Source organism: Copidosoma floridanum, unplaced genomic scaffold (assembly GCF_036245765.1).
Source record: "Copidosoma floridanum isolate Cflo_tuat_1 unplaced genomic scaffold, Cflo_Japanese_pri ptg000001l, whole genome shotgun sequence".
Taxonomy (NCBI): Eukaryota; Metazoa; Arthropoda; class Insecta; order Hymenoptera; family Encyrtidae; genus Copidosoma; species Copidosoma floridanum.
In genome coordinates this window covers 17251720-17265993 of record NW_028321878.1, presented here as the reverse complement: position 1 = coordinate 17265993, position 14274 = coordinate 17251720, and the positions used below count along the sequence as shown (strand labels likewise).

The 14274-nt window shown below is 39.5% G+C and overlaps 1 protein-coding gene across 1 annotated transcript in view; it reads right to left on the bottom strand.

Moving 5' to 3' along the window:
• Window positions 1-14274, bottom strand: part of LOC106645580 (defective proboscis extension response 8) — a 72901-nt gene that overhangs the window by 3362 nt on the left and 55265 nt on the right. The window contains exons 2-4 of the mRNA XM_014361469.3: window positions 11336-11502; window positions 3363-3573; window positions 777-904 (exon numbers count right to left, since the gene is read on the bottom strand). Coding sequence (XP_014216955.3) covers window positions 777-904; window positions 3363-3573; window positions 11336-11502 — 506 coding nt within the window. The remainder of the gene's footprint in view (window positions 1-776; window positions 905-3362; window positions 3574-11335; window positions 11503-14274) is intronic.

The window sequence follows — 14274 nt, the reverse complement described above, 5'->3', positions numbered from 1 at the left end:
AACAAAGAGTTTCTCGTGTGTAATATTAATTTGTCTTTAAAGATTTTTTTATTCATTCATTTCAGTAACGAGAAAAAGAATCAATTGCATCAATTAATCTTGAAATCCTTTCTTTCACAGATTATTCAACGTGAAATTACGAGGTACTTACCAATAGTACTAAGGATAGTTCTTAAATGTATCATTTTTACAAATCATAATTTTCAGCAACGTATAGTTGGTGTGATATATTTTAACTTTATTCTTTAAAATTTTTTTACTATACACTTACTGCATATTGTTCTGGTTTCTCAATTTTTAAAAGTGTAAGAATAAACAATGTTAAGATAATTAAATTTACAATATGTTAGAATAAGAACTAATAATTCTCTTGTAACTTACAACAGAATTTGTCACTGAAATCAATATTAAACCCGCAAAAAATATTAGATTCATGGAGTCCTCTAAAAACTCAATCCAGTCCAAAACATTAAAACCAATCATCTCATGAGAACTGATAAACTTCATTGAGCATAAAAATAATATTCTAAGGTTAAAAAAAAAAACTCAAATAAAAGATCTTTTATAAATTCACCCCAACCCCAGGCACAGTAAAAATTTCATACGCCCTAAAAATTCAACATGCGTTCCCGGAACCAATTTTGGCGTTAAGCCTTAAAATTCATGATTTACGATTCCCAACTAAGCTCAAGTTCCCGAAAAATTCATACTACTGGTCTAATCAACCATTTATACTAGGTAAACGCTTGCAGCACCACCCAAAAAAAGACACTAACCTCGTCATTGTGCGTCCAGGTCATCTTAGGTGGTGGCTCTGGTGCGTACCTGACGATACAGGTAAGATTTATGGTACTGCCCTTATTGACGTAGTAGTCGTCCTCTCCCGTTATCATCGTCTCCGGCTCTATATGAACAGACAAACCAATGCAAGTCCACTTTGGTAAATAAAAAAACGCACAAGTGCCACTCGATTTCTCGATTCGCAAATTCCTCCAATTAAGTCCTTTGACAGTCATTGCACGAACAAAATCCAATTCATCCGATGTGATGGGGCTCTTTTACATTTTAACATACCCTTGCCCTTCTCTGTTTTCTAGTTTTTACACGCGTGCTTTTCGTTCAGGATAATGTATTTTTCTTACGAAACATTCACGCAAGCACGCCATCCCACGTGGATAAGTTATTGGTATTATGTTCACAAAAAAAAAAAAAAAATCATCCTCCGTTACGAGAAAAATCGATTCTTTCGCGAAGGGTAACAAGCCAATGAAACACAGTTGCTCGAGTGGAGGAGAACGAAAGAGGACGGCATCATTCCTCTCGCTCGTCAAAGGCCCGCGATATTTGCTATCTCATTGAGCTGAATGGCCTACTCAGCGTAACGAGCTCATCGAGACTGATAAAGGAGAAAAAAAAGAAGTAAAGAGAGCCAGGCCTCTCGATTATCATCCGAAGCTTGAATTTGCAGAGCACTCGCTCGGCCGGCCATCGAAAGCGTGACGCGCGCGCGAGAGGCCCCCAAAAAAGCACGGGCGCCAAAGTACAAACCCCAGCCAGTTCAAGATGAATCGCGCGAGATTCAATTCCAGAGCTGTCCCCATCCGTCTTTTTCATTTCCGTGGCCTCCCGTATACAGCCAAGCTACCCGCACGCACGGTGCCACGGGATTTTTACTGCCACAGCCTGCCTCGATCCCGGCCCGGTCGCCACTTACTTTTCCTCCAACTATACATCCCGCCATACACCTTGCCCCTGTTGCGACTATATACTCGATTACCGGAGCCCCTGGCTAAGTGGCTCGTTGATTTATCGCCCGCTGCACCGACTTGCCCTTTTTCCCCCTCTGCTACTTTCCTGCTGGCCGGTGTCTTGAAACTTTAATATTATCGGACGGCTCTGCAGTGCGCATCGGTAATTATTTATTGCTTACGCAGAATAAAGGGCATGCGTGCCCATGGACGAGTTTTACTTGGAATTTCAATTATACGAGGCGCGGGTATATGAATATCGATCTGTGTGCCGTGCGAGCGGAGAGGGTGGCTGCGGACTATACGGAGGGATAATGGCTGGAAAATGAAATTCATTTGATTACTTCTGTTGGGGGATGATTTATGGGATGCATATTTACTCGAGCTTTTGCGTTTCTTGCTTGTACTGGTTTGTGCTCGTTTTTTTACGGTCGCTTAAGCGAGCATTTTGAATGACGCTTCGAGGGATGGAAAAAGATCGAGGGGTTCGTTACTTCAGTGTAGTGATTTCGTTGGTTTTGATATTACTTGAAACAAAAAGTTGTACAAAGTATTGGAGTCGTGCCCACATTTTGTGAAACGATGATACTGTGAAGGACGCAATTGATGAATTCAATAGTTGGTATTATTTTTCATGAAAGTTATAATAAAAAAAAAAGAGAAAAAAAGCAATGATTTTTTTGACTGTTCCATTTAGTAAAATTGCTGATCTGACTAACTTATGCTGTTGAGCATTCAAAAACAGAGTTTTCTCTGTACTTTTACAAATAAAGTATAAAATATTCGCGGCTTACACGCATCTGTGCATTTATGGTATAACACTTGCCAACGATATGTACGATTTGAAGGCTTGAAAAGTATTACGGACTGAGCAGCCCTTTGAAAAAAAAAAAAAAAACCACATAGTTTGCAATGCAACAAAATCGCGAAAAATGACTCGTGCGCGTGTAAATTGGGTTATACCACAAATATTCCGTCCGGATTACGTATGCTGATTTGCCATCAAGTCGAATCCGCGTTGAAGATAAAAAGTGAATGCGATTTGAAAGTATAATCCTTATAATGGCGAACGAGTGTATTTTTAAATTAAAAATATCTACAGTTAATTATTTAGAGCTCATTTGCATGAGGGGAGCAACCAAAGCGCTAACGAGATACGCTCTCGGCATTTGAATGTCAAATGACGAATGATCGACTGTCCCCCTCCCTGCCTCATCGAAAGCATTACGCACTTGGCACCGATCGTTTGACTGGGGTATATTTAAATTTATCAATTATTATTCTCGAAAAAATTTATTCTGCTGGTCCCACACTTCGAGGTGCCTTTTTTTGCTCGAGCAAATAGGGGAAACCACAACCGCGTTTGCATACACATCGGATTTTGACATTCGTGTAACTGCAAACACATTTTTTCCGATTCAACCTGGATTTTTTCCCATCAATCCTCCAAATGACAAGCACTCCATTTCCCGGTAAGGAAAAACAAACAAGCACAACCATCTAGGCCCCCTCAATCGTGTCAATCGATCAAAAACACGTGCTGCGCCCTAAACCCAAAATTTGATCGGAGGTCGGAGGAATGGACAGTAAGGAGAAAACAATCGTCCAACTCACCAACTATGGTCAGATAGATGGGATGGCCCATAGGTGGGGTCGTCGAGATCTGGCACTCGTAGATGCCCGCGTCCCTGCAATCGGCGTAGCGTATTTTGAGAGTCCATTCCTCGCTGTGGGGCAGGTGGATGGCTTCGAAGCGCTGGTCGCTCGTGTAAGTGTACCGGCCGACTGTGAGTAGGTGGATGTCCCGATGCCTCACCCAGGACACCTGAAACAAGCCCAAGTGGACGACAAGCTTTATTAAGAGTGTCGGTTTCGTGGGTAGTCGTCACCACGTATAACTGACTCGAGGGTATTTCTGTACGTGCAGGTTTAAATGTGACGATGCGGGAAAAGAGACCCGAGAGCCTTGCTTGTGGCTCATTATTCGTACCTACTTTGGAGTTTATCGTGAATGGCTGTTTGTTTGGTGTATCGCGAGTGAGGGGGAGATTTTTTACTGTTACATGGGTTGTATAGGTACTGGTTTTTTTTGGTTTGTAGCGCGAGTACCAAGACTGCATCGTTTTACTGTCGTTCATCGTGTCAACTCTATACTTAGGATTTTTATCGTATTTTATATGGGCTGGCAAAGTTCAGTGGATTAATTCACGTTCCACTGTCCATAATGATTATTAAACATTTGGTGTCCCCAAACAGGAATTTTTTAATTCATTGTGTCTTTCGAAATTTACGTCCAAACAATTTTGATAGCTCATACATCTTCAAAACTGACATATTCAAAACTCCAAACACCTATCGAGATGTAGAAATGAAATTGATTAATTGAAACGAATTTATTATGCCAAGGTGTAAATTAGTAAATCATACATTAATTTTTTACATATCTTTCAAATTATAGATTTTTATAAATTAGAGAGAGTAAGCTATGAAGATAGAAAGAAAGAGAAAAAAAGATTGAGTAAAAAATAAAAAAATCTACGTACATCAACTTTATCAAACGTCAATACAATTGTATGTAATTTAAATGAATATCTCATAAAATTTAATCGCTAAAAAGAATTCTGCCTCTATTAAAAAAAAAAAAAAAAAAAAAAAAAGACAATTAAAATACTCACTATTCATTTATCTTTTCACATAAAATTAATAATGAGGAGATCATGTATCCGTTTATAACGAACAGATCAAACCGATGGAGATAAAACTAGACGCTAAACTTTTTCCTTCAATGCACTAATTTTCTGAGGACTGCAGCACTAAATTAATGTCACTGAGACACAGAACTAATTCATTCTACAGATACACCCGAGACACCAGCAGTAGCTTGGTTTTCTTCAAAGATCGTGTACGAGGAGATTGCTTGTACGAGCCCCCCCATCTCTCTCTCTCTCTCTCTCTCTGTCTCCATCCTGCTTTATAGAACCAGAGTATACAGCCACAGTCTTAATACAAGCACCCAGCCCGAATATAATATCTGGTTCCCAAGTTGAGAACTACGAGGGCAAGCAGCGCATTGCGAGGGACTCGCTGGCTTGATGCAAACGACCGACCCCACGGAATCTGATTCCAGCTGCTTGCTGTCTTGCTCTTTCATATATATGTAGGTACACAGTTGCGAGCTCTCCTCTCAGTGACAGTATGTATGTGTGTATGTCCGGCCGCGAATTGTTTGCCAAGATGCGCGCTTTGTATCACTCTCTCTTTCTCTCTCTCCCCCTTCCTTCCTCTTTCTCTTCATGTTGATCTCCAGGTTTATATATACACACAAGACGTTGTGTCTTAGGGATAAGCCGTCCAAAATTCAATAAAGCTCGAGCAGAGTCCATATTTCACGGGTTACGTGTACATGGAGAAAAGTAGATGGAAGACAAGAAACTGCTGTGGTTTTATTTTTTCATTCGTATATAAAAGAAATGTTTGGTGTGATCAAAAGTCGCTGGACAATCTCTATTTGTGAATTGTTTGGTTCTGATTCATCCGTTTATCGATGAGCTTCTTCAGATGTATTATTTTAGAATAGTGGAGTTATCAAACATATTTCCAAGTAATCTTATCTTACCTTACTAATATATAAATCAAAGTCGCTAAAACCGTTGCAATCGTTAATCGCGAAAACTTCTGAACCGATTTTGCTGAAATTTTGCATACGGATTCTTGACACTTTCTAGATGGTTTTAGTATGATTTTTATCTTGAAAAATTTAATAACAATAGCAATAAATAAGCTCAAAGTATTGCAAAAATACGCCAGCTTTTCACTTTAGTTCAGTAGGATCCACTAGGTAGCCTCGACATAAAATCGAAGCTACCTGCAACAGAATTAAATAAGTGTGGTTATAAGAGGCCAGAGCGTCGCGATTATTACTGCAATCGTCAACTGGCAGGTCATCAAACTACATCGAGAATATAGTCATGCGGCTGGGTACCCCGGTTACCGATGACACTCATCTCCAATGGGCAAGTGATCTAAGTCTACTTTCACCCTGAACCTCTACGATTGACGAGTGCCATCAATAACAAATTTAACCGATAACGTCTCTGGTGAAATACCAGGAGACGTGTCTAGCCAGAGCACATCCTGATCCAACACTTCGAAGTAATGTGGCCGTACCCCAATATGTCCTGGTGCCGTCAGAGAATTTTATTACTACAATTGTAAGCCAGGAAAGACAGTCCTGAACAGTACGGGCAGCCACAACTGCCAACTTCTTAGTGGTCATTCCAACGGCTTACCTACAGAGAAGGTATTCTCCAGGCCCACTTTCTCGACTAACGATGAGCGGTTGGTTATCCGGGGAACGACCTGAAGACGAGATATATTTTGATCAGCGCCGTATCTCCTTCATGTAGGGTCTCCGTACAGACTTCGAGGGTAGGAGTCAAGCTACCAACAGCTGGCTCTCCATTATCAAAAATAATAAGGAATAACTAGAAATTTCACCACTGGCCTTTTTCAGGGCCAATATAAGTACTTATGTTCAGTACTTAACCTTCAATCTCATCGGTTCTTTTAAGGGCCACCTAAGCAAGGCTGGGAACCCCGGTGACCGACGACCCTATATTACCCTCTCGACTTTAAGCATTCAAGCAGGAATCACCGATCCTCTCCAAGGTCTGCGCTGGGCGAACCTAACAGCTATGATGGAAAAAAAAAACTTAAGCCAACGGGAGTCTCCAATGGGCAAGCATCACGAACCAATCTCTACTAATCTCTCTACCTTAGATCATTAAAACAACTGAGTCTGCAAAAAAAGATTCTTTAGACACCAACGTATTTGACGTTATACCAGGAGACGTTGGGAAAGAGCACTACAACTAGCCCCAATGCTTCGGACTTTGTAATTTTTCTCCCGATCAGTCTGGGTCCTCAACAGCAGGCCAGAAAAGATCACCCTGAGGTATCCAGGCAGCCACAATTGCTGTAAACTTTAGGCAAGAAAGAGTTTACTTATAAGAAGCTCACCGGTCTTTTTTAGGGCAATCGGACGTCGAACTACCTTGCCTACAAATATATTAGAACTTAACAAAGTTGACAGAAAATACCCTGTAGGGGTCACAAAAGTCGCAAGAGGGTGAATTGGAAGGAAAACTTCAAATGTATCTAATGAATACAATTTTAGGCGTCAAGAAACTGACGCAGAAAATTTAATGAGATTGGAACAGCAACCTCAAAATCGACAAATAAAGAATCCATTACGTGAGAGATCAGCTTTTTATTTTACCCTCACAGTAATCTCTTTAATCTTGAAAGATCTAAATTCAGGTTTTTAAATAAGAAGAAAATATCTTTGTATTTTTGTGTCAATAAAAAATGTAGAGATTAAGTTCCAGGACTTAGTTGCTCTGGTAATAAAGTTGTGAGATAAGAGAAAAAAATTTTTTTTTAATATATATTTTTGGGAGTTTGAAATCTTAACATCTTTAAAAAATAGCCCTTTTCGTAAATTATACGGGAGGAACTGCAAATCAACCGCTCCTTATGGCCAACGATTATTTTATGGCATAAGGAACGCTCGGTACTTTTTAGCATAAATATATTTTTTTTAATTTTTACAGCTTATTATTTGAACACATAGACTGTATAGATTGTGACCAAATATGTTTTTAGTGAGAAGATTTTTGTACTGAGAAGTGTCAGGAATAAATGTAAAATTTCTAACTGAAAACGCTTCACATAACATGTCAACACACTACGGTGTTCTATTTAGTAAGTCTCGGGCGAAGCCGAGACGGGGGGCCGCTAGTCATTCATAAGGTAAAGATAAATGCGTTTGGCAAAATGAAGATGTTGCTATTGGTGTTTAAAGTCGCGTGGTCACATTGGTGTATCAGAAAACATAGTGTGAACAAAATAAAAGTTGAAATAAAATTATTTGCTAATCAATTCACACTTGTACTACGCGAAAAAATCTTTAGTTGTCTTTTTCACGTCGCTTGCACCTCTTTCAGTTTGGTTTCGTAAAAAATTGCAAAACATTTTTAAAATGTAATAATTAATATGTTTTATACGTACATTGTTCACATTGAACTATTAGAATAATCATCAAATTTTCTGCTAAAGATTATTAAGTAAGTAAAGCCTAAATGGGTGGTTATAAAAAAATCCATATGCTGTCCTCTTTAGACATCAAACACACCTAATGTTGAAAACAAGAGGAGAGAAAAAAAAAGAAACGCTAATGGCTTGAGCTCAAATGGCACAACAGTTTTGAGAACAAAAGAAACCTCGTTCATCAAGTCACAGCGTGTGTCCTCATCCCGGGCATGTCATGGAATACTCCATTTATGGAAGTATACACGAACACGAATAGAGGAGACATAGAGAAAGAGAGAGCCATGCTCGGGCAGACAATGGGAACAGATATTTCGTCATTCTCACCACCTCGTCCTAGATATCAGTATAATAACGTACAACCTCTTGCACACAGTCATAGTGAGCCGCGGTCTTTCCCTCTTGGTCTGTTTCTCTTCATCTCATCCTCCATTGCCAATTCATGGGGATCAGGGAAGTGGGCTTGCCACCGTTAACCGTTACACGAGTCAAGGAACCATGAGCACTCGTTCAACCCACCTTTCTGTCGAACAAAGCTGCCTCCCCAGCACTGCATGGTGTATACTTACGTACGTGTATGGAGACGCCATGGTCTCCTATAGGTGTATACGTCTACTCTCTTTCCTCCGATGGGTGAGCCAACTTGGCTCTCGGAATATTGGGACAGCGTCGAAGGAAATTCTCATACCTAGTTTGGTTAGCCAGTCGAATTTCGTTAAAAGTATATGTGGCTGCGCACCACTGGAGGAGAGAAAGAGTTTGATCAGCTTTAAAGCGAGGGTCGCGATAAAACGTTGATTCTGTTTCGAGAAATTTTCCCGAGAATGCGGGATCTCGTCATCTGTGGGCGAACTTTTAGTTTTAGTTTGCTATGTTTGACTAATGAGCGATGGAAAGTGTAGTATCCGTGGCCCGAAAGATTGTAACGAGGCAAAATGGCCTCTATATTCCAAAATGCTCTCGCTGATGCAACGTGTATACAAACAGCATTAATTTGACGCTTCTCCGAACTGTTTGTTTTTCGGGAGCTGTATACACGCTGAGAGGAAGGGACGAGGACGCCAACGGACAAAAAGTTAAGATGCAGGAGCTATTCACATAGACATTTTTTGCTTATTTCATTGTGAACGTTCATATTGAAAAGGGGGTTCCACTGTTCCGCTAAACTCAAAGTGAGTGAACAGACTGAACAGACCTATACCTCTTTTTCCATCAGGCAACAAAGCCTATGGTCGCAACCATGTTGACTGACAGAGAACACAGCATAGGTCTGTTCAGTCTGTTTGCTCAATTTGAGTTTAGCGGAACAGTGGAACCCCCTTTTCAATATGAACGTTCATAATGAAATAAGCAAAAAATGTCTATGTGAATAGCTCCGCAGAGACACAGCAGCGCCAGCAGAAAAGGACAACGAAAGTGCGAACGCGACTACCGAGACACAGCAGCTGCTAAGTATGAGAGTGACTGCGAGAGGAGATACGTGGCGGCAGCAGTGGCGGCGGCCATTGCTTGAGCAAGAGATCATGAGTCAGTCGGGAGTGGAGCCTCGAGCTGCACGCTTAAGCGCAAGCAACGAGAGCTTCGGTGGTTTTGCGGGATTTCGTGGCGAGAGTTGAGAGAGAGAGTTTTCGAGAAGATGCGTTGAGTGTTGAGAGAAGAGAGGAGTGTGCGTGCAAGACGAGAAGCTGCTGTGTTCTCCCAGGACGACGAGGTCTCCAGGTCGAGGACTACGGCCGCTGAGAGAAGAGAGAGAGAAAGAGAAGATTTGAGAGAGAGAGAGAAGAGAAAGGGTGAAGCCGCAGGACGAACGACCCGCTCGAGGACGCCGGACGACATCACGTCGGATTGGATTCGCGGACGTTTGACCAGGAGGTGAGGCTAGAGAGAGAGAGAGAAATATTGAGAGAGAGAAGTAGTGTGTACCGTAGACAGTGCGAGAGAAAGAGAGAGAGATTGTAGTGTAGACAGTGCGAGAGAGAGAGAGAAAGAGAGTGTTTGGGTTGACGAGACGAGGTGTACGAGAGACCGCGAGGTGCATAAGAGGGCCACCATTTTCGTGCGTGTTGTTGTGTATTAGGGTAGATAGTAGAGTAGAGAGAGAGAGAGAGTGTGTGTATAGCAGTGTGAGAGATTGGGACGGAGTGTGAGAGCGTGCGTAGTAGTGTGGGTCGAGGACGAGCAGGAGCCCCCCCTGGTCCCGGACCAGCAGGACGTGGTGGACGAGCGCTCGCGGCTCGCGGGGTGCGAGGCGAAGTCGCTACAGCGCCGTCCAGAGGACGAGGTGAAGCATTGTGTCGTGTATTGTGAAGAGAGGGAGACTGTGTATTAGTATTAAGTGTGTTAAATAAAGAAATAGTGAAAGGTATTAATTTGTTGTGTGTAACTTAATAGTTCTTCCTGTAGAACGGGAGAACTCCTGCGCCAATCCCCCTTTTTCAGGAGCAGAAACCCAAGAGTTGAGAGGGACAACGGTGACGAACGCGATCGAGATTTACTCACGCTGCGTCGGCGCCTCTTTTCGTTTCAGGTCAAGAAGCAGTGTTAGAAGATTATACTTTAAAAATGCAGTTACGCCCTTGAGCGGCTAATTATCTGATCTTTGCGAGGATGTCGTTGGAGGAGAGAGTTCGGAAGGAGTAGTTAAAGCCCATGATTAGATGAGCTCAGGGTGTAATCAGTTAAAAAATGAAATGTTGGCTAAAAAAATGCAACTGTTTTTCATATTGTAAATTGTGCTTTTTCTTTTAATGATAATGATTGAAATGCGTCCCAAAATGAATGAAAAAGTGGCCTTGATTTTTCGAGTCTATTGATAAAGTTTTTAGATACTATGATTTCGTAATTATTGGGAAATCATTTTTCTACATCAATAGTCCACAGTATTACGTACAATATGCTCGACGTGGGTATCAAGATTTTCTGACATAAAAAATTGCGTTGCAGTAAACTTACTAATTTTTTAAAGTCAAATTTCCTTTAAACAAAATTGCTTCAGTTTTTTTAGAATATAATTTTTTTCACATTTAATCCATACATCATATGTCTAAATTGTGTCACTTAAATCGCAGTAGATAATTTAGAAAACGTTTTGTAATAGTGTAAAATATTTTTTTTTAAAGTGACAACCGGATGAGCTTTAAATAAACAATGATCTTTTAAGTAGCAGTATATTGTTCGAAGTAAGGCCGGTAATTGTCTTACGCCGTTGTGTAAGTCATTTTTAGAAGGGTTGTGATGAACAGAAAATCATATTATAATTTTAATTGCTTAAAAAAATATGAACATTTTAATGTGATCTTCGTTATTATTTTTTTTTAAACAAACGGTCCCGTGGACCTCTTACTTAGCACCGGTGTTAATTTTTTGATGAAAAAAAGGGTATATATACGAGCTTGGTCAGACACACTTTTCAAGTTTTAATTTTATGCATGAATTTTATAATAGGAGCATAAAACTGTTTGTTGGACGGTATAACTCACCGTTCGATTGCCCAAGTTTTTTACTTTGCATACCAGATGCACAGTCTTGCCCTTGAGCCCCGTGAAGTTCGAGCTCATCGACAAGTCGAAGTGGGGGCCGGTACCAGGCGTAGGCCATTCTTCCAAAAAGTCTGTGCGAAAATTTCGTAGGCCACTCACGGAACCGCCTGAAAACAAACAAAGAATTTACGGTAAGTACATATTTTTACCCTTTATATGAAATAAAAATTGTTTTTCGTGACATGAAGATTCAAAGTCACAACAAGCGTTAGGAAACAATTACTCGACTTGTAGTGTAGTTGCACCAAACAGAAATTGGTGTTCAATAAAATAACGAAGGCGGATAAGAAAAACGCTAGTGAGTAGTTGAAAATATGTATTTTCTTTAAAGAAAGCTTGAGATTCTCCGTTTATGCGTATTTTATGATTATTACAATAAAAAGAAAATAAAGTTTCAGGATAAAATTTCGCAATACGTCTAACATTAAAATATATACATTCATTCAGTCTGCAACAACAAAAGCCTTAAGATTTTTCCATTACACTGTTTTTTTAACAAATTTAGGAGTATAAAAAAAAATAAGTAAAAACAGGTATTCCACAGAAAAACAACGTTTCGTTTGTAAGGAATAACCTTATAACTAATATTCTTTTTTTTCGAGGAATTTAATTACAATAAAAATTGTATAAGATAATAAATTGATTTCAACAATACGAATTCAGATTAATTTTGATTTTAAGTTATAAATACATATGATATGTACAATAAACACATTAAATACTATACTGCATGACACCAGTTTGAAACGTGTGTGTAGGATTATCATAAAACTTTAAATGACTACTGGCTTATTGTGCCAAGTTTGTATGATTAATCAAATTATAATTAGATATAAAGATTGTATACGCAAATTGGTGAAGAAAGACTGTCTGTAAGTAGATTATGATCTTAATGACTCCTCCAGCGCTGTTTACCTGCTCCCGAGCTTCACGCTCCAAACTGCATGCAGTGCAAACCGATGACTACGAACATTCAGGACCAACTGAGGGTGAGGGGCTACTTAAAATACTATTCGGAATTTATAACTTTGTGAGCGCAACTCGCACTCGTAGTTTCAGTCGCTTCCGACCGAACTTTGAAATCTTTTTCTTATTTAGAACTCTCTCTCTCTCTCTCCCTCCCCTCACGGAACGGCAAGTAGCGCGAAAATATAGTTTTGAAAGACGAGTCGGTCGTTGCTGCTAAATTTCTACATTTTCTCGAGCAAAGAAAGATACACCTACGTATGTATATACACATTGGTACATCAAGAGAATATATACACACACTTATACGTCAACAAGTCGGAAAAACCAATCACCGAGGAATGTTTCGCCACGTCGCATTCAACGACTTCTGGTCGCTTCCGCATAACTCGGCAAGAAACTCCCATGCAAGCTCTACACGTATATATGCATGCATGCGTGTTCCTGTGTACGTATGCATGGAACTGAGTTCGCAAAAGTCGTTTGCACTCCATCACTGCAACATTCGTGTATTGAACTAACAAGAAGTCGGTCATGAAATTCAAATATTATCGACTTGATGCTGACATTTTGATGAACCAGCCAAGTTTGATTTTTTTCTTTTCTTCTTGTGAATCACTCAAAAGATTTTTATTTAATCCATCTACGACTTTTCGTCGAACATTATGTGAGATTAAAAGAGAGATGTGGTGGTGATGGAAATCAATGGAACTTTCATAAATTCCACAAACTTTTCAAATGATCTCGAAAACTTTTAATGAGAATGCAGACTGGTTAATTCATTACTGCGTGGAAGGCTGATTTAATGAAGCAAGGAAATATGGCCTAGTTTTTTTAATCGTAACATACATTGATAACCGCTTCGTTTTTTGCCGAAGCACCAAACTCTTGAATACTTTCGACTGTAAAATAATTTATTTTATGCTACGACAAAATAAATACTATGACGAAATTGTATGTACTAACTGGTCATGTCACATTTTGAGCTCGTGCTTTTGATCATATCCTACGGCGTATATTCGAGGTCCACATGTAATTGATTGAACACGCGTCTATTTGCATGGAAAATTGAAGGAAAACGCTAACTTGCTTTCCGCAGCAATGAATTGATTGCAAAACGTATGAAATTAATTGACAGTCTTCCGATCAATTAGCTTGTTTAATTACTTTGCCATCAAATTAGATGAATTTTTTCCCCCTTTTATTGTTCTCTCCTCGAAACTTCATTTGCATGATCGATGTATAGTAGCATAAATGCGAGCTGCCCAAATCGAATGACAATTTAGAGGGGTAATCGTTTACAGGCAATAAGCTTTGGTGCTGATCAAGTCAAATGGGCCTGTTTATGCATGCAAATCCAGCTGTTGTACATATATCGATTCGCCGTTCATTATGACATCGGATTTCCCTTTTATCCTAACCATTGACACTCATTTGAAAAACGTATGCATTTGTGAAATGATTACTTTTAGTTTATCATGTATTCACAAAATGAAAATTAACATGCAATGTAAATTAAATTTGATTTCTATTAGAGGATTAAAACGCTTGGCTTTAAGGCGTATTTAATGTTTCAGAGTGATAAAATAAACGTAATAAAACTGACGTAGTTGAAAAAACATGGTCCATAAAATCAAATAAGTCGAGAGACGACAAAAGTCGTCTGAGCATACGAGAGACTCTAGGGTACTACTCGTTATTTGATAATACACTTTTCTCGATTCTACATCAGTTCACGGAAAGCGTTAAGCTTGTTTTTGAAATTTTTTTTTCTGACTTGCATATGCATACGTTACTTTAAATCACAAATCAACTGTGCAAAAAAAGACTCGGACGGATTTTAAAATGGCATGAAAAAGATTGATGAAAAATATAAAAAAAAAAAAAAAAGGTAAAGTACTCCAAGATTTTCA